This window comes from Bicyclus anynana, chromosome 25 (genome assembly GCF_947172395.1).
Source record: "Bicyclus anynana chromosome 25, ilBicAnyn1.1, whole genome shotgun sequence".
NCBI classification, from domain to species: domain Eukaryota; kingdom Metazoa; phylum Arthropoda; class Insecta; order Lepidoptera; family Nymphalidae; genus Bicyclus; species Bicyclus anynana.
In genome coordinates, this window is record NC_069107.1 from 4263747 (window position 1) to 4286914 (window position 23168).

Here is a 23168-nt window from a genome sequence, read left to right on the forward strand (position 1 = left end):
CATTTGTTTTTCGTAGTCTGTGTCGTTTTTTTTATCATGGAATGGTTTGTCTATGCTAATCGATGCTTTATATGTGTTGAAGTGTTTCTTGTGTTTGGTTTCTGACTGCTTTTTATGGGTAAATGGATATCACTTGAAGGTATGTTTCTATATCGATTATTTCTGTAATTTATGACTTATTAAGTTTTTTTTGGTTTTATGTGTGTATACGTGTCCGTAAATATCGTTAGATTATAATCTATCTCGCGACATTGTAAACTGACGAAAGATTGTGAACTGCAACATACTGTTTACAATTTAACGAGTTATTATTATTAATATTTTATTATTCTTGACAAGTTAGCCCCTGACTACAATCTCACCTGATGGTAAGTGATGATGCAGTCTAAGATGGAAGCGGGCTAACTTGTTAGGAGGAGGATGAAAATCCACACCCTTTTCGATTAATTATTCGGTAGTTTGTTAGGAAGATTGTAACCTAACCATTGGTTTCTGAGGCACTCAAATTCCGGCTCTTTGGAGTATGTTGCGGTTCACAATCTCGCGAGATAGATTATAATCTAAAACGTATTTACAATTTTACGGTATTACGCATTTGTAACAATGTTGTTTCCTTCGATTACTATACGAGCACACCACCTTATAATGAAAAATCATCTCTACAGCAAAACCTAGCTAGCATTTTCACTTCTTTGTCGCAGATGATAGTGCAGTGGTTGTCAACAGAGAGATTATAGATAGATTATAAATAGTTTCATAGTTATAATTGTCGATTCTGTAATTATAATAATCGAATTAGATCGTTGATCATATACTATGATATAAAGGTAACGTCTAGCGAGGCAGATCCTTATGTAATTAGTCCGAGAGTTAAATTTAAAAGTCTCAAACAAGAACTGCTTAGTACATCTTACAAGGTAGTTTCATGCGCTCGAACCAGTAAACCTGATGCATAGGTGATTTTTGGTGTTCTTTGAGGAATGTACAGATGTACCTCATATTGTCTCTCATTTTACTGACAACCATTCCTTTAACAGAAATAGCTCTACTGGTGTAAACAACTATTTTTCAGACGAGTTTTCTCATAAAGATATTAGTAGGACTCTTAATATACATATTTGTTGTGTCACTAAGTCATCGTCGTTATCAACCCATATACGGCTCACTGCTGAGCTCGAGTCTCCTCTCAGAATGAGAGGGTTTAGGCCAGTAGTCCACCACGCTGGCCCAATGCGGATTGGCAGACTTTACACACGCAGAGAATTAAGAAATTCTCTGGTGTGCAGGTTTCCTCACGATGTTTTCCTTCACCGATTGAGACACGTGATATTCAATTACTTAAAATGCACACAACTGAAAAGTTGGAGGTGCATGCCCCGGACCGGATTCGAACCCACACCCTCCGAAATCGGAGGCAGAGGTCATATCCACTGGGCTATCACGGCTCCACTAAGTCATAATATTCCATAAAAAAATAGAGGAATGTACGTATAATATATGTCTATATAATTTTTTTTTATGTGTCTAACAATTTCTTACCTACCAGGTTGGACGGTACTGCAGTTCAAGTTGTAGATCACAGCGGATACGATGCACCAATCACAGTTGATGGTGAGGAAACACCATATGTGCATGATAATTTGGTTCAGAGTGAACTAGAGTCTACGGTATTGGTGCACGATTTGGATCAGAGTACACAGGCGGTATCAGTAGAAGATAGTTTGGGTCAGACTGAACTAGAGTCTCCCTTATTGGTTCAAGATTTGGATCAGAACGCACTAGCGGCCCCTGAATTCGTAAAGAGTGAACTACAGTCGCCTGTATTCGTGAACGACAACTATGTATTCGAAGTGAACGAACAAACGAATGAGAATAATGATCCTAATTCAGTATCAGAGGTGAATGTGGTTGAGAAACCCGCTTTGCCTCCGAAACCAGAGAACTTGGCGCGTTCTACATCTGTCACTGTTAAAGAAGATTAATTTTATTTTTGGAACGAAGTTCCCTTACAGTAGAGCGAAGTAATTGACTGAAAAAATACGTAACATCCATCCAATAGGGCTAAGATGTGGGCCATAAAGAGATATATCGTGAAGAGGAAAATACATATTGTCGACAAATAGCACGGCATCTTTATACTTATAACAAAACTGTTACAGGTAAAATTCTGTACATTGAAGATATTTGGAACATTTTTGTTGGAGGGCTATATACTTTAATCGATACTGAAGATTTTGTTTTTTATTTTTTTTTTAAACTACTGAATGAATTCAAATGAAACTTGGCACGATTTGAGACCATAATAAGAAAATACTTTATGTCGCGCAAATAAAATTAGAAGGGGGTGAAAAGGTGGTTGAAATTTTGTATGGATATTCCTTTATTTATCAAGTTACATTTGTAAAAATTGGTATGTGGTACTAGCAGAAAAATACTTCCCATCGCAACGAAAGGAAGAGCGATGTTTTCGATTTCGCTATTGGTCGACATTAATTATGTACTTTTCTCTTCAAGAAAATATGTCATAGACGCAATAGAGGCCTACGTAAATGACGACTTTCCCTTATATTATCTGTCTTTCTATGAAGGTTGATTGTGTGTTGTTATCAATAATACGTGATCTTTAATTAATTAAATTTTTTCCTAAAATATGAAACTTAACATTTTAAGAATATTATACTAAAGGTTTGAAAATGATATGAAAATTAAATGTACTATACTATATATAGAGAGAGAGCGAGAGATAAAGAAAACTGCATATTTTTAACTGACAAAAATAGAAATCTACATAGCATTTGTAGAAAATTTAAAATAATGTAGGTAAGGAATTTCGTTCCTGGCGCAGGTGCCACGACCAGATTTTTTATTTATTTTATTGTAAATAGGTAGTGTTTATTTATTTCAACGACGTAAAAATTCTAACTTTTCGAACAACAACTTCGAAACGTTTCGTGTAGGCATTTAATTTTTATTTATGTTTAGCATTTCTTAGTCATACATTTTAATAAAAAGAAATTGCCTTAAAATTTTTACTTTTTTAGTATTTGCTTGGCCATTAGTCAATTCAAAAATTATGGGATTTTATTTTTGTACGATTGTTTTTGTATATTTTGATTACATTAAATATGTTTTACTAAACCATTGTTTTAATCGGTGGCTCTAAGTTCCTTATCCCCCGCCCTTGTAATGCCTTGATCGCACGTACCGAGTAAACAGGCGAGAGAGTAAAATGTTCCTCGGGCGAGACAGTGATGTAAGCGAGTAATTGTAGAATGATTTATTTATTTTGCTATCATCCGCGAAAAGTCGACGAACCCATGCGGACAACGTCATCCAGGTCCGACAAAATACTCTACGTACGTTTCACCCCGAAACCGGAGCATCCTCAGGAGATGTTAACTTTGCAATTGCACGTTGTCTCGGCGCTTCATTCGGCCGAGTGCTCGGCCGAGCACTCGTCGCAATGTTTATACGTACCGAGTACTCGGCCGAGGGCACTGTCTCGCCCGTTTGCTCGGTACGTGTGATCAAGGCATTAGGAGGGAGATGTCTAGTCCTGTAGTAGATGGTTAAAATAATCTGGTGATTGATGATGATTGATGATGATGATTAGAAATGAAAGTCATTTTTGAATAAAATTGTGATGATTTAATTCAATCCATAGCCGGCAACAGAATATGAAGTATTTTACACGTCGTTCGTCTACGCAATACATACATACAATACACGGGAGAGCTCACAGAAATTAAGTATAATACAGTTTTACATTACTTATAGAATACCACCTTATAAGTTAAACGGCTTAACATTAAAATAACAATTGTCAGACATTAAGTAAATTGTTTAATTTTTGACGATAAATAATTCTTATTCAAATCTCTAAATAAAGTTACTACTTCTGGTTTCACGTCACGTAAGTAAATAAAATAATAAAACGAAATCAATTGTAACTGGAAAAATAAAAAAAATATATCGGCCATTTAACTTATAAAAGTGGTTCTTAATAAATCATTCTTATCACGATTTTTTTTTTTGCAATGCTGCGTGGTTTGATCAAGATAGCAGACTGTTACCTTTAAGAAAAGCCCTGGAAGGCGATTCATGAAAATGGCCCTTAGAGTTGAGCTATTCGGCTTATAGCAGTATAATAGTAGCTGAATAGTATACTCAGAGCCAAAAAAATAAGTCACCTTAACGATCGACGCCCAAACACCGCGCAACTTTGCAAATCGTATAGTATTACAGAAAAAACATTAAAAAAAAAACCTTGTGATACAACTCACATAAAATTAAATAATAGCAGTCGCCAATATTGTACAACTTAGGGCTCCCGCACACGGGCCACCTGCCACAACCACAAAGCGTCGCTACCGGCATATTTCCTGTAGTTTCATACATTTTATATGGACTCTCCGCACACGGTTGACGCCGGTGGCCGCCACACGCTACAATCGTCGCTGCTCGCTTCTTGTGGCCCGCACCGGCCATTGATACTGCATGTATGGGTTAACACGTTCCTTGCGGCACTGATTTTTCAGTTCTTTACCAATACAATACGAGGTTTTTTGACCTCGTACTAAAACTTTGTGGTGTGGTACGAGGTCGCAGCGAACGTGTTAAAAAAGCAGCAGCCACCGGTCACAAGAGGCTGTCACGCGCTTCAGCTACTTTTGTGGCCCCTTCTTGCTTCTTGTGGCGGCGTTTGTGACTGTCGCGTGTGGCCCGTGTGCGGCGACACTAAGGACAATACACTTCGGGTTCGGACGCATTCAAATAAGCCACAAGCTGGCTAATTCGAACACATCCGTAAATGAAAAATATACAAATGGTGAAAGAACTATCTCACATACTCGTAATAAAAAACAATATTTACATAATATACAAATTCATCGTACTCAACTTCTTGGCCACGTTTTAGGTAGAAAATAAATTTGCCGGAGAGTTTTGTAATAAGTTTGAAACACACTTCAAACTTATTATGAAACTTGTTTTTTTTTGCTTGAACGCGCTAATCTCAGGAACTACTGATCCGATTTGAAAAATCTTTCAGTGTTAGATAGCCCATTTATCGAGGAAGGCTATAACCTATATATTATTCCCGTATTCCCACGGGAATGGGAACCACGCGGGTGAAATGGCACGGCGTCAGCTAGTATCTTAATTATGTTCTTCGCGGCATTCTCTGTATTACCAAAATCAGTACCTGACATAAAAATAGCAATTTGCAAAACTGATCTTTGTCAAATTAGCACTTATTGGTATGATAGGGACTATCCGGTATTCTCATGTATTTGATCATTCTTCTAATGTTTATATCTATTTTAAATAAGTAGATATCCTACCCGGAACTGTCTGTATTTTTCTAAACTTAAGGTTGCCTGGAAGAGATCGCTATGAAGCGATAAGGCCAGCTTTTTGTATTCTACTTTTTTATTTTGTTTTATGTGTGTTATATATTTTTATTCTCTTCTGGGTTTATCTGCGATCATTAAAATTACTATAAGCAGATCCTATCATATTCCTTATTCTGTGGTTTACAATGAAGTGTATAAATAAATCTATACTAATATTATAAAGCTGAAGAGTTTGTTTGTTTGTTTGATTGCGCGCTGATCTCAGGAACTACTGGTCCGATTTGAAAAAATCTTTCAGTGTTAGATAGCTCATTTATCGAGGAAGGCTATAGGCTATATATTATCCCCATATTCCTACGGGAACGCGAACCACGCAGGTGAAATAGCACGGCGTCAGCTAGTATTAAATAAGTGTAGCCAAGTAGTTGTGCACGCTCTATACATAAAATAAGGCGAACACCACAGTTTAGTACACTAAGACAAAGGTGTGGAGGAGAGAGTTGGTAAATCTACAAATATAATAATTTACGCCACGTTAGATTCGATCAGTAGGAAATTTTGGAATGTTTACATTACATCAAATAATATTAGAAAAACATTGCACTTAAAAAGTAGCTTCCAAATCTGTCAAGTTACCCCCGCCGTCTATTTCGAAAACAATTTTGACTAAAAACATAACTAATTATACAAAAAAAATCATCGATTCATTTTTTATGTAACATCAAAAGAACAGTAGTTTTTATAAAATACAACAAAAAAAAAACTTGATTTTGTTCAAAAGAATAACAAGTAAATGTTTTGTATAATGTATTTTTTTTTGTTTTTGACGTCACTCCGCAAATATTCAAAAACACATATTATTTGAAAATCAGTTTATTTTTTATTGAATAATCTGTGCTTATTATTCAGTAACCGAAGAGTTATAATATAATATAGACTTTTTGCACAGTGAAGGTTCCGTCCACCAAATTAACTAAAAACGTATTTAAATCGTCGACATGATAAAACCTTTCGTAATTGTTAAGCAAGATAAATAAGTATAAAATGAATTTTATAAAATTGAAAAATAATATTTGTTGGATTTAAAGCTACAAACAGTCACTATATTTTTACAATAATTATAATTACACAGAATCACATGTACGATGAACAATTTTATTTTAGTGTTTTCCGCAAAAACATGAAAATACTTAATTTGATTAATTTTTTTTTAAGATACGTGTCTACTCGGAGTGAAAGTTGAAGACTTTTTAACGGCATCGCAAAACTTTTTGTCACATTTTTGGGAAAAATACTAAAAAAACATATAATATCATCATAAACTTTCGCAAAGTAATGTAATTATTTAATTCAATATAAAATTATATTATAAAATCACAGCATATTCATCTTACACACAACTTCGAGAATGTGAATAAAATTAATTTAATTATCCTCTCTTAATATAAAAATACTAACTTAAAGTCCTATGAAAAAAAAAATAATGCTAACCTTCACCTACGACTCGAACCTTGGGCCTTGTTATTCAAAAAAAAAATCAATTCACTGGACAACAATGGTGCTTTTAGGGGTAAATACGAATCACTATTTTCGTTACGAATGAAATTCATAGACAAAATTATTCAAGACATCATTTTATTGATTTTTTTAAATTACAAACGAGAAATTGGAATTATCTATTAAACTAGCCATTATTTTTTGCTTTAGAAAAAATATTCAAGACGTTATTTTGTTGATATATCCAACTTTAGACGCGTGTACAAAGTATTTTTTTCGGATTTTCCCCATTTCCGTAGCACCTTAGGTTCTGAAGTGGTTATACTTATTTATCTTGTCTTGACAGTTCAAAACATATTCATAGACACCGGATATAAATCAGCTAAATAACTGACAGGGTGCTAGTCTTCACAAAGTTAATAAAGTCAGGACAAAATTGCAATACCACCATTTTGCACCAAAAACGCCGATTACATATCAACCACACAACGACTTGCATTCATACCTGAATTGAAAAAAAGAAAAACTTAATTAAAACAATAAAATCGAAGGAAAAAAATAAATCCTTTTATAAAAAGTATTAAATAAATAAATAAATAGTAATTATGTCATTAAGTTAGATAGATTGCAATCAAGTCCAGTCCACAAGTTATCAAGTAATGTTTGTTATCTATGGTTTTATTAACGTCTCTGCTAAAATCCAAGACAAGATAAAAAAAAAATAATGTTATATAATTTAAAGGTATTATTTGTTGTACTTTCAACCTTCATTTAAAATTTTATAGTAAAATCTAAAAGAAACAAACAAAAATGATTTTTTTTTGTTGATTAGGAAAAAAAAAACAAATTTAAATTTTTGTTTCTTTTAAAAATTCAATACTTCTTGGATATTTTTTTCTGTGGATTATCAAAATACATTACCAAAATTATATTATATGTTCAACAATGTCCATTTTATTTCTATTATTTCCCAAAAAGAAAAAAATTATAAACCTTTTACAAATATTTTTTAACTGTAATTTTTCATTATCTCGATTTATAGCAGTGACATCAATGATGATGCGTTAATTTCACAATACCCTTATATATAAATACAATAATATATTCTTTATACATATTCTGCCTTCCCATTGATATGGCTTGTGTTCTCAGACCAATTAGAGAAGGACCAATATCGCACAAAAAGTAAACGAACAAAATTGTCATTTTCTGTGGAAAACGAGTTAGATTTGTTAGATTTATACTAAACTAGGAGTTTTTGACCGTTTTTTACACCATTCAACTACACAAAAAGGTTATTTTATCGAGCTCTTTAACCGACGAACACGATTAAAACTATGAAACATCGATATTTTATAGACAGTTTTTATAATAACATTAGATCATTGATCATATACTTTGACAGAAAGTAACGTCTAGCGAGACAAGTCCTAAACAATAATTGGCCTGAGCTTGTGTTAGCTGTACAATACATACACTGTACCACTGTACATAACAAAGCGTGTTACAAATATAAATAATACTTATTAATATTTTGTTAGTATAATAAATAAAATAACTTACACTATTATTTATTATATACAGGGTGTCAGTCAAAGAATTGATATGATATTTTGTCACAATAATTTATATTTTTCAATTGTACTAGTATATTAGTAGACTTAATAACATCATCGAATAATCCCCTTTTATATCTACAGACATTTAGCGTGCCAGACACGTGGCGTGACAGACAAAATAATATTCTTCTTGTGTAGAAGAATATTATTTTGTCTGCCACGGAACGTGTCTGGCACGCTAAATGTCTGTAGATATAAACGAACCTTTACAATGTCACTGAAGGCACAAGCACAAAAAGGTCTATATATCTCTTGAACCGTGATAGTTAGACAGTTGAAATGTTTACAGATGATGTATATCTGTTCCCACTATAACAATAATTACTAAAAACAGAATAAAATAAATATTTCAGGGGCCTCTCAAACAACCAACGTGATTTTTTAGCCGTTTTTATAGATAATGGTACGGAACGCTTTGTGTCCGACTCGCATTTTGCCGGTTTTTATCTGTATACTATATTCACATCTGTTCAAACAATTTAAGATTTAGTTGTAGAACCATACTGGGAATGATGTACTATGATTATGCCATATTTATACTTCTAAAAATAACAAAAAAAAGAACAACTACAATAACGTATTTCGACTTAATAAGATTTAATACATTTTAGGCAATCAATAAAATATATCGTATCAATTCTTTGCCTACCACCCCAACAATTATTGCAATAAGACACCATATATCGTTAGTATTAAGGTACACATTCGATTGATTATCCTAGTAGTGGTAAGTAACGGTGAAAATGAACATTGAGCACGAGTGGGAATTACTTTATAAAAAAAACAAATATTTTTAAAACAAAATGTTTATTTTTACCAATATGAGATTAAAAGCTTCAATTTATTGTTTAAACTAGGAGTATGGAAAAAGATAGACGGTGCAATATTAAGATAATATATCAGGATAGATGTTTCTATTACTTGCTAAGGTAAAGCAAATTTTCAAATCAGCGTAAATAAGTAAAATTCGCATTAAAATAATTCATCTAGGATTCACGAATAAATGTATGTAAACACTATATACATGCAAAAAAGACAACAAAATTGTCTAATTTACGCCGCGTTGCATGAACAAGCTTTCGATTAAGAACCAGATGGGTCGAAACTAGTCATTCTGACATTCTGTAACTAATTACCGTTAGATTTAGTTAATTACTAATACTAAAATAGTAAAAAATCTGTGTGTTTAAAAAATACTAAAAAACAGTAGTGATTTTAAATTCGTGCTCCGTCTATCTTCTTCCATATCTCCGTGGCAAGGTGTTAATATCAGTCCACAATTCAATCCGCCCATTTCCAACAAACCGGAGAGAATATAACTTAATAATTATATTTATTACATAATATAATTAACATATGGTCGGTGTTGTGCATTACCTATCGTGGTGTTTGTCGAGGAGGTACTCTTTGAGCCGTCGCAGCAGATGCTCTGAGAGCTGGGTCACTTCCGGCCATTGCTTGAGCACCATCACACCCAACATTACAGCTAAACTCGTTGTTAGCACACGCACTCTGAGGAAAAATTATTGTTTAAACTTTAAACGATTTACCATATTTTGCTTTATCACATAATTATTACTTAAAGTGAAACGATTGAAGACCTGTTATTGTATCTAAATCAAAGAAATTGAAGTTGTAAATTTGAAGATCCGTCTGGCGTCCGTCGTAATACATACTTAACTGTAGGCATTCATCATCATCATCATCATCATATGGATGGACGTCCACTGCAGGACATAGGCCTTTTGTAGGTACTTCCAAACATCACGATACTGAACCATCGCTGCATCCAGCGAATATCTGCGACTCGCTTGATGTCGTCAGTCCACCTGGTGGGGGGGTCGGCCAACACTGCGCTTACTAGTGCGCGGTCGCCATTCCAGCACTTTGGGACCCCAACGTCCATCGGCTCTTCGAACTATGTGCCCCGCCCATTGCCACTTCAGCTTCGCAACTCGTTGAGCTATGTCGGTGACTTTGGTTCTCCTGCGGATCTCCTCATTTCTGATTCGATCACGCAGAGATACTGTAGGCATTAATAATTTCTAAATTATAAGTAACTTTTTTAAAAAACAATTTGTTGTTTATTTAAAAGTATCTCTAGGTTGGTAAATTAAAATATTTACCAACTGGACCGTCTTAATATTATTCTCAAATATCCACAAGCCCCCGAGTGAGCTTTATGACTGATTCTGTCGTGGACAACCACAGATAAATTTTATTCTAAGGTGCGATAACGAGAACGTAAGGAAAGAAAAAAACAAGGGTGCGCGTAGACAACGAATGCAATAGACAGAGAATTCGGCAGTCCTAATATACCTCGTGCGCAGGAAAGGCATGGCGACGCCGGCGACGGTGGCGACGAGCAGCAGCGCCAGCTGCAGCAGCGTGATGGCCACGTTGAGCAGCTTCACCAGCAGCAGCCGCGGGGGGAGCGCCGCCGCGCCGCCCGCGTCCCCGCCCGCGCCCCCCGCCCCGCCGCCGCCGCCCCCGCCCGCCATCCATTGCTCTAATTTGCTAATCTGAAAGTTCATAATACGGTGGTCTAAGATCCGGCATTAGAAATATATACCCTCATATGTTATTCATTAATCCTATGATTTAAATCCTATTAATATTATAAACGCGATAGTTTGTATGGATGTTTGTTAATCTTTCACGCCGCTACTACTGTAGCGATTTGGCTGAAATTTGGAATGGAAATTTTACTAATTACCACATAGGCTACTTTTTATATAAAAAATTTATTTATTATAACTTTATATATATATATATTCATTATATATATATAACGAACGAGCGTAAAAGTAACGTATTGCGTATGAATGTTTCTTACTCTAATATGCCTCGGCTACTGAATCGAATCACCAGAAATTTTAAGTACAGATAGATTATAGTGTGGATTAACACATAGGCTACTTTTCAGCCCGGACAAAATCCATGGTTCCCGCGGGATTTGTGAAAAACTGAATTCCACGCGGACGAAGTCGCGGGCATCCGCTACATTTTTCATAAAATATCTAGGAAACCATGAACTAGACCAAAGACAACCTTAGGCAATCGAAAGCAGTTAAATTAAGCATGAAATAAGTTTTCATTACACATATTAGACAACTAAATAACTGACGACGGTATATAAATAACATTACTTAACTATTTATATTTGGCAACCCCACAGTTGCAGTGTAAAAGCGGGCAACCTTTACTTTTTTTCAATTCATTTGAGTATATTCTAATTAAGAGTGCACAGTTTTTTTTAATTAACCAATGAGGGAAGGAGATGAAATAAATTACTTCTTTGTATATATTTCTTTTGTCTGATCTCATACTATGATTTCATTCATTTAAGAACAAGTTATTTATTAATATTATTAGCTGTGAAATGACTAGCGATTTATACCCTAATTTTTTGACATTTTTCATTTGTTTGTTAGTAAACAGTACACATCGAGTATGGCTGTATTATAGTAGTATTTCCTTTGAAAGAGACGACGCTATAAAATATATATTTGTTAATCGTATTGAGAAACCTCCTGCTTTTTTGAAGTCGGTCAAAGTTAAATTTTATGAATGAAAATGAACGGATAAACTCACTTTAGTTTGACATAGATCTAACGCTTCATGTATGTCTCGTATTCGTTCTTCACTCTGATATTGTACTTTCTCCTCTACGTCCGTTAACGCTTGCTTTAAATTTTCTACCTGTAACGGATACATAGAAAACATATAAGCTACAATTTAGTTATTTTTTAGGTTAATTTAATTAAAAAAAAAATTAAATATATTGACTTAAAATGTTAAATTAAACATTAATTTAACTCTGTGTTGGGAATGAAATGTAAGTTGAGGATTAATTTTGACGGATCCAAGCTGGCATTTTTAGGTTTTTCGAACAAAATACAAAAATTTTCTTCGATACAGTATGCTGTTGGGATATATTTATTTTTTACAACTCGACAATGTGAGCCTCGAATTCGACTCAATCTCTCTTTCTACCACAGCATTTGACAGAGTTGAATTCAAATAAAAATCACTACTCGAGTTACCTATAAAAACATTGCTACAGAATAGCACTACAGTGGTAGAGCCGTGATAGCCCAGTGGATATGACCTCTGCCTCCGATCCCGGAGGGTGTGGGTTCTAATCTAGAGCATGAACCTCCAACTTTTCAGTTGTGTTCATTTTAATATGTATCACGTGTCTCAAACGGTGAAGGAAAACATCCCAAGGTACCTTCATACGGCAGAATTTTCCAATTCTCTGCTTGTGTGAAGTCTGCCAATCCGCATTTAGCCAGCGGGGTGGACTATTAACCTAACCCCTAATTCTGAGAGGAGACTCGAGCTCAGCAGTGAGCCGAATATGGATTGATAACGAACTAGTGGTAAATATGACGATTACAGTGGTACATATGACGGTTGCCTGGAAGAGATCGCTTTTTAGCGATAAGGGCGCCTATTGTGCATTTCTTTTTGTTTTTTCATTATTTTTCTATATTGTATGTTTCTTTATGGTGTACAATTAAGAGTATTTTCATTTCATTTCAGAGTGGAGCGAGAGAGATGTGGGCCAAAATAGAATAAGTAAAGTATCTACAAAATCGTATTTTTGTACACTGAGTGAGCCTCGTTTCGTTTTCGAAGACAGCTATAACTTGGGCGGGGACTTATTTTACCAATTCTTTTTTCGTGTTGAGTAAGTGCCGATGGCTCCATGTGGGACCACTACGGCGTCACCGGGGGGTTTGGGCGAGCGCAGAAGCATCGCCTGATGAGACCCGAAGGCTGAAATAAAGATAGAGGACGGAACGGCTCTCTAAGGGCGTCTCCTATGAGACTCGGACCGCGGCTTAGAGGGCCATTCGGGAGGGTGTAACCGTGATCTGTGACCAATTGTCTGTGTGCAAGTATGAGTGTGAAAGTTATATGATTATGTACAACTGTATAACATGTATGATTATGTAATGGCTGACCTCGTTTTGATGCAGTTCAGTGAGATCATTGATTTGTTCCTCCAGTCGTTCCGTCTTGAAGCGCTCCTCCTGCAGCGCCGCTGACAGGAAAGACACCTCTTGGGAGAGGTTCTGAAAACATCAAAAACACCACCATAAAGATTACAAAAGACCTTAGTATTAGGTGCTAAGGGTTCACAATTGCAGGAAATTGTGTTTAAGCGTAAACAATAATTGGTTTTCTTTTTATTGATTTCCTTGAATTGACTTTTTTTGTGACATATTTAATCTTTTCCTTTTATTATTGAATATTACATATTTAAAATGTACACACTAACTATTTTTAGTAATATAATTATAAAATGTTTACTAATAAAATTGTAAAGATGTAAATTTTAAATGATGAAATTGTTATTTGAATTAATTAATTTAATCCTACTAATATTATAAATGCGAAAGTTTGTATGGATGTTTGGATCTTTGTTACTCTTTAACGAAATTTGGAAATAGATTTTACTCTGGATTAGCTCATAGGCTACTTTTTATCCCGAAAAATCCATGGTTCCTGTAAGGACCCTCGTCCTTACTATAAGAGAAGCTAATCACTGGCTCTACACTGGTAAGGCAAGCAGACCGCGCACGACCACTCAGGTCGAACGCCGGTGACAGACTGACTCATTGCCCCCACTACCAATGTACATGAGTGTATGTAGTATTGTAGGTATCTATTTAATATACACAAACACTACAGTTCCCAAGGGATTTGTGAGAAACTAAATTCCACGCGGAGAAATCGCGGGCGTCCGCTAGTAACAATATATTCCCAATTTAAGTTTCCACGATATATTCTCAATTTAAGTTTCCACGATATATTCTCAATTTAAGTTTCCACGATATATTCTCAATTTAAGTTTCCACGATATATTCCCAATTTAAGTTTCCACGATATATTCTCAATTTAAGTTTCCACGATATATTCTCAATTTAAGTTTCCACGATATATTCTCAATTTAAGTTTCCACGATATATTCTCAATTTAAGTTTCCACGATATATTCTCAATTTAAGTTTCCACGATATATTCTCAATTTAAGTTTCCACGATATATTCTCAATTTAAGTTTCCACGATATATTCTCAATTTAAGTTTCCACGATATATTCTCAATTTAAGTTTCCACGATATATTCTTAATTTAAGTTTCCACGATATATTCTCAATTTAAGTTTCCACGATATATTCTTAATTTAAGTTTACACGATCTATTCTCAATTTAAGTTTCCACGATATATTCTTAATTTAAGTTTACACGATCTATTCTCAATTTAAGACCTCCTCAAGAGTCCCGACAAACCTTGAGCGCGTCCATCTTCTCCGCCAGCCGCTCGTAGTCCTCCCTCCTCTCCCTCAGCTCGTTGAGGATCGGCTTGATGCTGAACGTGGCCTCCGACATGTTGTTGGAGTTGGACTGCGTGGGGTACCTGTTGCACAGCAGGAAACTGCACGTTTATTTTAATTTCTCTCTGCAATCGTTACAACCGATGCTGCTACTCGTTACTTGAGTGTCATGGAGAGAAGTAATAATAATAGCCTTTTATTCAGTTTTTTTTTTTTACAAACTAAAAAAACATAACGAGAGATTTATGATTGTTTTTTTTTTTTACTACAATCTCACCTGATGGTAAGTGATGATGCAGTCTAAGATGGAAGCGGGCTAACTTGTTAGGAGGAGGATGAAAATCCACACCCCTTTCGGTTTCTACACGGCATCGTACCGGAACGCTAAATCGCTTGGCGGTACGTCTTTGCCGGTAGGGTGGTAACTAGCCACGGCCGAAGCCTCCCACCAGCCAGACCTGGACAAATTAAGAAAATCTCAATCTGCCCAGCCGGGGATCGAACCCAGGACCTCCGTTTTGTAAATCCACCGGGCATACCACTGCGCCACGGAGGCCGTCGAAGTAGTGTAGTAGCTGTTTCTTGATTAATTTTTTTTTAATTGGAAATCTGGAGAAGTATCACACCCAAATTCATCCACAAAATTGTCTGTCATTTTTTGAGTTATACTCGCACATCGATAATATTTAACGCCAATAAATACATTCGTCTTACCACAAGTATTATTTTAAAAAACACATCGCAGAGACTCGTTACTATATGTAAACTAGAACTTGTTGACCGTTTTTTATTGCCATTAACAACATTAACCGGCATTTAGGACGCTCTTTCAACGACAAAAAACTAATACAACAATGAAACATTGATTCTAGAGAAACAGATTTTAACTACGTTAGATCGCTGATCTTATACTTTGACAGAGGGGTAACATCTAGAGAGGCAGGCTATAGGCAGGTATATATCTTAAACGAAACTAGAAGTTTTTGCCCGTTTTTACACAATTCAATTACACAAAAAGGTATTTTTACGGAGCTCTCTAACCGACGAACACGATTGAAACTATTTAACATCAATTCTGTAGAGACAGTTTTTATAATCGCATTAGATCGGCGATCATATACTTTGACAGAAAAGTAACGTCTAGCGAGGCAGGTCCTATACAATAATTGGTCTGAGCTAACGAACGATACACAGAGCGTTCAGATGAGGATTGTATACTCACGGCGCGCCCTCACTGGTGACGGAGGACGAGGGCGACGCGTCGGGCGAGTACTTGTGCGCGGGCGACGCGGCGCTCGTGGCGGCGCGCGGTAGCGTGGACCCGCGCCCGCCGCCCTCGCCCGCTTCGGACGCGCGCGAACCTTCCGACGACGCGTTCGCTGCGAGTTGTAGAAACACTCAATACGCACATATAAACTGTACTAAACTCATGGTTAAAAGGCCAGCACACACGCGGACGGCGGGGAATATCATCGAGGAGAATTTGCCACGGCAGACTAGCGCGTCTACAAATTCAGAAACAAGGCTCCAGTATACACCGGCGCATACTGGTTATGATTATATCTCCAGGGTATCGACTAATGTGCTTTTTGACGCTGCAGGAAAAACTACGATGCTCCGAAAAACGAGTTTCGAGTTTAATAAAAAAAACGTCCTCTACCGTCCCAACCAGTCTGCGCATACCAATTCTAAATATGAAATTTTACAGAAGAGCACAAAGTCTGCATAAGTTTTAACTAAAAACATCTTCATTAGATGGTTTTTACTTAACTAAGTATATTTTGTAATGCTTCCCAGATTAAGATAAATTTAGAACCTTCAGATTTTTGATAGCTTTAGTATAAAGAATTAACTTTTCACCATTAGTTGACAATGAAAAATATATACAAAAGAAATTAAACCTTTTTTTCTTGATTAATTAATTTTAATTATTTTTTATAAAAAAATTAATTATAAAAATTTAATTTTAATTAATTCTTTTGAAATTTTCAATTTACGATCTGACTTGTAACTAGAAAAGTCTTTGTATTTAGTACATACTTAAAATACTATTTCATGCATTTTATATTATATTTGTAGTTTAACTTTGCATGCATTGGTAATACACTCTATATATTTTAAATGAAAAAAAAAACAAACACTGAAAAAAAATCATTATTTAGGTTTAATAATTTTAGAATCCCTAAAATTATTGCTTTACCCTTATTTCTAAAATGAAATTTTTTATCACTACAATAACATCATGCAAAATGAAAAATCGTAACTTAATTTCACGGTATATATTTTCGTTCATTCAATTTCTATCACACAACACAACACTTATCTACTTTTTTACACATGTAAATATTTACTTTATTTTTTTTTATCGTTTGTTCTTTCACATTACAATACAATTTAGTAAACGATAAACAATACTTTAGGTCTTGTAATAAAAATAAATGTCAACTCAATAGGGACATTGCATTTCAAGTGTATTCCGTTCATTTATCATTAATTTCTAATTAAACTGAGTATATATAGAAATATTATCTATGAAAAGACGTTACGTATATTAAGAATTAATATACGTAACATTGATTCTATCTTAATCCAAATTATGATTTATTACATGATAACATGAAATCAGATATCCTTGAACAATGAACTGTGGTGTCATTATTATTTGTTGTTGTATGTGGTTGTTATTTGTTATAAAATCACATACTTTGTTGATATTGTTATTTGTTGTAAATTTCTTTAATGCATTATTTCTTCAACACGATATAAATATAACAAAAAACAGAATAATAGAAATGAGACTAGACAGTGAATGCGATCGTGTTATATAAATAAAAATTAAGAATACTTATTACTTATATACTTTATAATTATGTATAATACATAAATATGAAGAAAACAAGAGCACCTTTTTTCGCGTAATTGTGTATATTTAGCGTAATAACGAAATTAAAAAAAAAATAAAATTAATTTATTTTACAAGTACTTTTGACACGTCAGGTCTGTCCGTATGTAATAAATGTTAGCCATACACAAGCAATAACTATACGTAAATAATCATTTCTACATGACATTTCAAGACATACATTAATTTTTTGAATTAGTGCTTGTTTGTAACGTAATGTCTATAGCTTGGCAACTTCGTTCATAACACTCCCGATGTAGCGCGCGGGCCGGGGGACGTGTAGCGATGAATGAAAAACTCACGACTGATGCACGTCACTTCCCCGCACGCACGATTTCACACACGCGCAGTCTTTCCCCTTGTCGCCCGCATATCATGGGAGTGTTTTAAACGAACTTGCCAGTTTATATATAAGCAAATGGCGTGACGTTCCTCTTAATAGCGCTGTGAGTGACAGAAAAAGACGTCTTGCTACCATTTGTAGATAATATACAAGCACTATGTGTTGAGATAAAAATATTTTAGGTATACGAGCAATATTTAAAATAATAATTAATATTTAAAAATTAAAAAGAAAAAAAAAATAATGAAAGTAGTTCCTTATTTAACTTACGAGTTGACAGCGTTATTTAATGTCACTTTACTCGATAGTGCAAAAAAGAAAATTGCCACTAAAATACACATAAGCATTGCTACAGAGAGAAAACAAGAGAGTTTGACATGTCCAGATTTAGCATAGCTTTTAAAAAAACCCAATGATTTCAGATGAACAGTACTTTAGATCTACTTTAAGACAATGAGGAAAATCAGTATCAATCAGTATCAATCAGTTAATTGATAAGTATTTTATAAAGGACCACGTAAAGAGGATACTTTTACGTATACATTAATAGAGGTCAAAAAGAGAATCTCCTCTTTTTTGCCCGACTGCGTAAGAAGGACGGTAATGTTTTTCGAGCGTATGTATGTGTCTACATAAAGTTCTGTACATAAAGTATGTCCATTGCTTTGGCACTCCCTACAGCCCAATCGGCAGGACCATTTTTGACATATGAGGGGCAAATTAGTCAGAACTTTATGTAGATATTACGCTTAAGCAGTCGAGTTTTTTGTTTTTAAAATAATATTTTTTACAAGTCATTAAAAATACTTTCGGTCTCTTCATCTTTTGTTTTCTACAATAGCATAGAGAAAAAGCGTCTTAAATAGGTAATAGGGCTTACAAACTATTTAATAACATACTAAAATAATAAAATATAGAAAAAATATAAATAAGTATAGGAAAATAAATAAAAAAGACTAGCATTTACCTCTCAACTCCGCGTGTTGTGGGGCTGGCGTGCAAGAATGAGACGTATAATAAGCGCACAGGTTAGTTAGCGAGACATGAGTTGTGTATTAATCACTATAGTAGAAACTAGAAACACATATATCACCACCCCCAACAATATAATCATATCTATAATATTAACGGTGGAAGTTTGAGGCTGAGACATATTCATTGTAACACTACCGTTCGGCAAATTAAAAAAATTGATTAAAATTTAAGCATTAAACTACTTCAAAATACTCGTAAAGTAGTAAATCACTTATTTTAATCAATGTTTATAAATATTGCCGAGTCTTATTGTGGTCAAATCGCATAATTGAGTCTTCGTCCGCGCGATACAGAGGTGCGGGTTATGAGGATAGAGGGGAGCGGGGAAGATACGAACGGGATTACGCGCTTGTCAAAAATTCAAATAATTCAAAATTCATTTATATCAATTAGGCTTAGTTTACATCTCTTTAGAAACGTCAAGTTATCATGATTTAATGGTGGTAAGTAGAGTCAAAAATTTAAAATGAAAGCTACGAGGGTTCCAAACGCGCTTGGTCTAAGAGCCCACAACAAACTAAGCCATGGTTTATTTTTTTTTTGTTTACCACTACCGTTTGTTTGTTTATCAATAAATTGAAAACGTCTGCCGTCCGCAACTTTCCCAATCAACCGGTACGTCTCTGCTCAACGCGGTCGATGACTCATTTATACGTTTGTCTATAGCTTGGCCAGTTCGTTCGTAACACTCCCGAGAGTCTGCGCGGGCCGGGAGGGGGGTAGCGATGCCCCGCTCGCATGACATCATACCCGTGCAGTCCGTTCCCCCTGTCGCACACATATCATGGGAGTCTCTACAACGACCTTGCCAAGCTATATAGACAGACATTCCGATTTGTTTGTGATGCTACCGAAAAAGCCTGGACAGCTTTTCTAGGATATCAATGGGCAGCCCAGGATTAACTTAGTTTACTTTATTGATTTTTTTTGGAAATCTTCAATTGGAAATAAGCATGACAGGGTTATAGAAAACATCTCAACCTCAGTGGTTTTCGGATATACATAAAAGTATAAATTACTCGTATTAAACTTAATGGTGGTGGTCGGAACAAGTGAGGTGTTGATAATGTGTTTTTTGCATATAGTTAAAAGTTAAACGTACATCGGCTATAGAAAAAAATATATACTTCTCTTAAAAAAAAATCGAAAAAGTATATAATATCTATAATGTGCCGATAGGCGTTTATAATTTTACTTTATGAAATTAATAAACTATGTAAATGAGTATACGTGAATTGGAAAATAATTTAGAAATACAAGGAGTTTTATTTATAGGTTTGAGACAAGAATAGAAAATTTAAACAGATGCTTTAGAATATATAAACTGAAGAAATGAATTTATAACATTGCAAGTAGTTTCTGTACACTTCTAAGTATGTATGTAAAAATATTAATTGATGTTCGTTTGTCCTCAAAAAATTAGACCTTGTTGAATACTAGTTATGACGAAGTTCGCCCAATAATAAAATAAATATACAGCTTAACCCATGTAGGTTGCCATGCAAAAATGTCCAACCTTGGACCCATCTGGCTTTTAAAACATACAACGCTGGCTGGAAAGGCTTACGCTTAACCACAATCAAGCCTGATGGAAAGCAATGATGAGGTATAAGATGAAGCGCGCTTGCCTATAAGATGCCTATTCAGTATTCACTCTTGCCTTGAAGGTGCACAAATTATACGTGTCAGGAAACACAGACGCCGGAAGGGCATTCCACATTTTGGCAGTTCTTATTAGGAACGTTGACGCAAAACGTTTCGTGCGGGTTGATTGGACGTACTAGTAAATTTTTGACGCCCACTATCACGATTTCCTCTAGTGAGTTTGAGTTCAGTTCTGAATATTCTGATAGCTGTGCCGATCTGGTACCTATAGTTTTGTATTGTAACTATGTAGAGCGCACCGTTCGATATTTTGACCAGAAAAATTCTCTGACAAAGTAAGCACAGTATATTCTGGAGGATCTCATAAATTTTTTGACAGAAAAATCTTGTAACATTCCTCCGCTCTAAAAGGGTAAAAGTATCTCATTATTACAAAACTTATCAGACATCCTGACAAACTTCACCGATCCTTTATTAAATTTAACAGACATTTAAATAAGTAAAATGAAGTAACACTTAAAGTTTTAATCATGTGATATTATCATGAGATTTAAACATTTTGTTATGTTATTTAAGAATTTAAGTAATATTTCCATAACAAATTAAACATCTCATAGTGTTAGTTATTCAAGAATACATTAAACGTGATGTATAATGCAACAACCTTGAAGACGCAAAACAATGTATGTTGAGAAAATGATGTCTTGATCTTGACAAGGCTAAACACCACTTGTAATAGTCAAGAAAACTAATGTATTTAATTGAATAGTCTAGCTTGTTATTTAATTTTCTCGTATGATTTTCCTATACAATTTGATGTCACTTCTAGAAAACGTTTAATTCTATTATCATCAATACTGTGGAATATAAGAAGTGTATATGTAATACTAAACTATATTAAAATCAGTGTCAAATTAGACTTCGAAGAACTTTTCGTTCTTCAATTGTTTGACTCATTGAAATCTTAATACAACGTTTTTGGTAATTTTGTTGTCTAGGGACAGATTTTTTTTAAACAAAAGTAGCAGACGCCGCATTGTTTTACCCGCGTGGTTTTTGTTCTCGTAGAAAAACGGGAATAAAATATAGCACTCGGTCATAGTGTAGCTTCTCAGCAGTGAAAGAATTTTTCAAATAGGTTTAGTAGTTCTCTATCCAATGCAGACAAACAAACAAATAATCAATCTTTCCTTTTTACAATATCAGTATAGATTAAGACGGAAATGGTTACTTTAAATTACATTAGAATTAGCTAGACACTAAACTAACAATAGAGTTAGATAGGTATCTGAAAAATCAAACCCTTATCTAATATGTGAACTCAATTACTTTTTGCACTGTATCGTACCGGTACGCCAGCATTACTAGCAGATTAACTAACCACGACCGAAGCAACTAAATCAATGTTCCCAATTGATAAAATATTACACCATCTCAAAAAATCACCCTCTATATATATATATACATTTTCGTAAGATTTCCCAGTCCATCGGCGTATACAAAGTATCAAATAACAGTTAAGCTGATTAACTCAATTAAAGAAAGAAAAAAAAAACATTCACATACATTTCCGTCGACATTTCCTGCACTTTTTAAAGAACATAGCACATATTTAAACCGCACGGTAACATTTTATAATCTCTTGCACTACACGCAAATATGATACATATTTTCATTAGTGTAGAGGCTATAATCGCTTGTTGGCGTGAGCTAAGCTAATAAAACAAGTAACCTCTTTAGAGGACTCGATACAACTAAATCACAAGTAGCCATCGAGGCTTGTCTATGATCTTGACAGTGAGTCGTTTATCTATTTACAAGTTAAGATAACCTTGAAGCGTCAAGATTTTACTGACATAGTTTCCAAACTATGTATTTAATAGCTGAAAATTTGTATTTAAATGGTTGTCAATTTATTTATTTTTTATTGGTAAATTGGTATGTATTTAAAGAATGAAAAAAAAAAATATATAAGAAATAATCGCACGTGATTACTATGAAGTGTCAAAGTACGTGCTGTAAATACTGGAAATAGAACATTGGTTGCTACTCTAACACAAATTCTACTACTTAGTACATTTTTAATGTAAAAAAGACTAGAAGTAAATATAATAAGGTTCAAGGTCGAGTTGTTTAAATTTTAAATTTCATTCTATGAAAAAAAAAAATCGAGTTTAATGCATGTAGACTTAGGGCGGACTGTACAAAATGAAGAAAATGCAAAACAAGGCCAAAGACTTTAACATAAATTATGTAAGCATTTAAAGTCATTTGTACATGAAAGAAAGAAAAGGGCTAAGTAACACTGAATATTTTCCTTGGAAGTTTACGAATTTTCGAAAAGAACAGTTGTAATATTTGTGAAGATTGCCTTTTTAAACGGTTTTCAAAAATGTTAATGAACTTTTTTGAACTTTTCTTCGGATATTCGTGTGTGGATTTTTAACTCCTTACATTATGAGCAAT

At 34.5% G+C, this 23168-nt stretch overlaps 2 protein-coding genes across 6 annotated transcripts in view; one reads left to right on the top strand and one right to left on the bottom strand.

Moving 5' to 3' along the window:
• The window catches only part of LOC112050397 (plastin-2), a 65487-nt gene extending 62349 nt beyond the window's left edge, over positions 1–3138 (top strand). Inside the window, exon 15 of the mRNA XM_024088659.2 lies at positions 1547–3138. Within this exon, the coding sequence (XP_023944427.2) occupies positions 1547–1982 (436 nt within the window). The 3' untranslated portion in view covers positions 1983–3138. The remainder of the gene's footprint in view (positions 1–1546) is intronic.
• A 487-nt stretch (positions 3139–3625) lies between these two features.
• LOC112050394 (transmembrane and coiled-coil domains protein 2) overlaps positions 3626–23168 on the bottom strand; it is a 56960-nt gene continuing 37417 nt past the window's right edge. For 3 of the 5 annotated variants that reach the window (XM_052889365.1, XM_024088654.2, XM_024088653.2), the window contains 7 exons: positions 16040–16196; positions 14774–14918; positions 13444–13554; positions 12065–12172; positions 10790–10992; positions 9848–9982; positions 3626–7356 (listed from right to left, as the gene is read on the bottom strand). In XM_052889365.1, the coding sequence (XP_052745325.1) occupies positions 7329–7356; positions 9848–9982; positions 10790–10992; positions 12065–12172; positions 13444–13554; positions 14774–14918; positions 16040–16196 (887 nt within the window). In that variant the 3' untranslated portion in view covers positions 3626–7328. The remainder of the gene's footprint in view (positions 7357–9847; positions 9983–10789; positions 10993–12064; positions 12173–13443; positions 13555–14773; positions 14919–16039; positions 16197–23168) is intronic. The other 2 variants (XM_024088656.2, XM_024088655.2) reach the window with 2 other exon arrangements.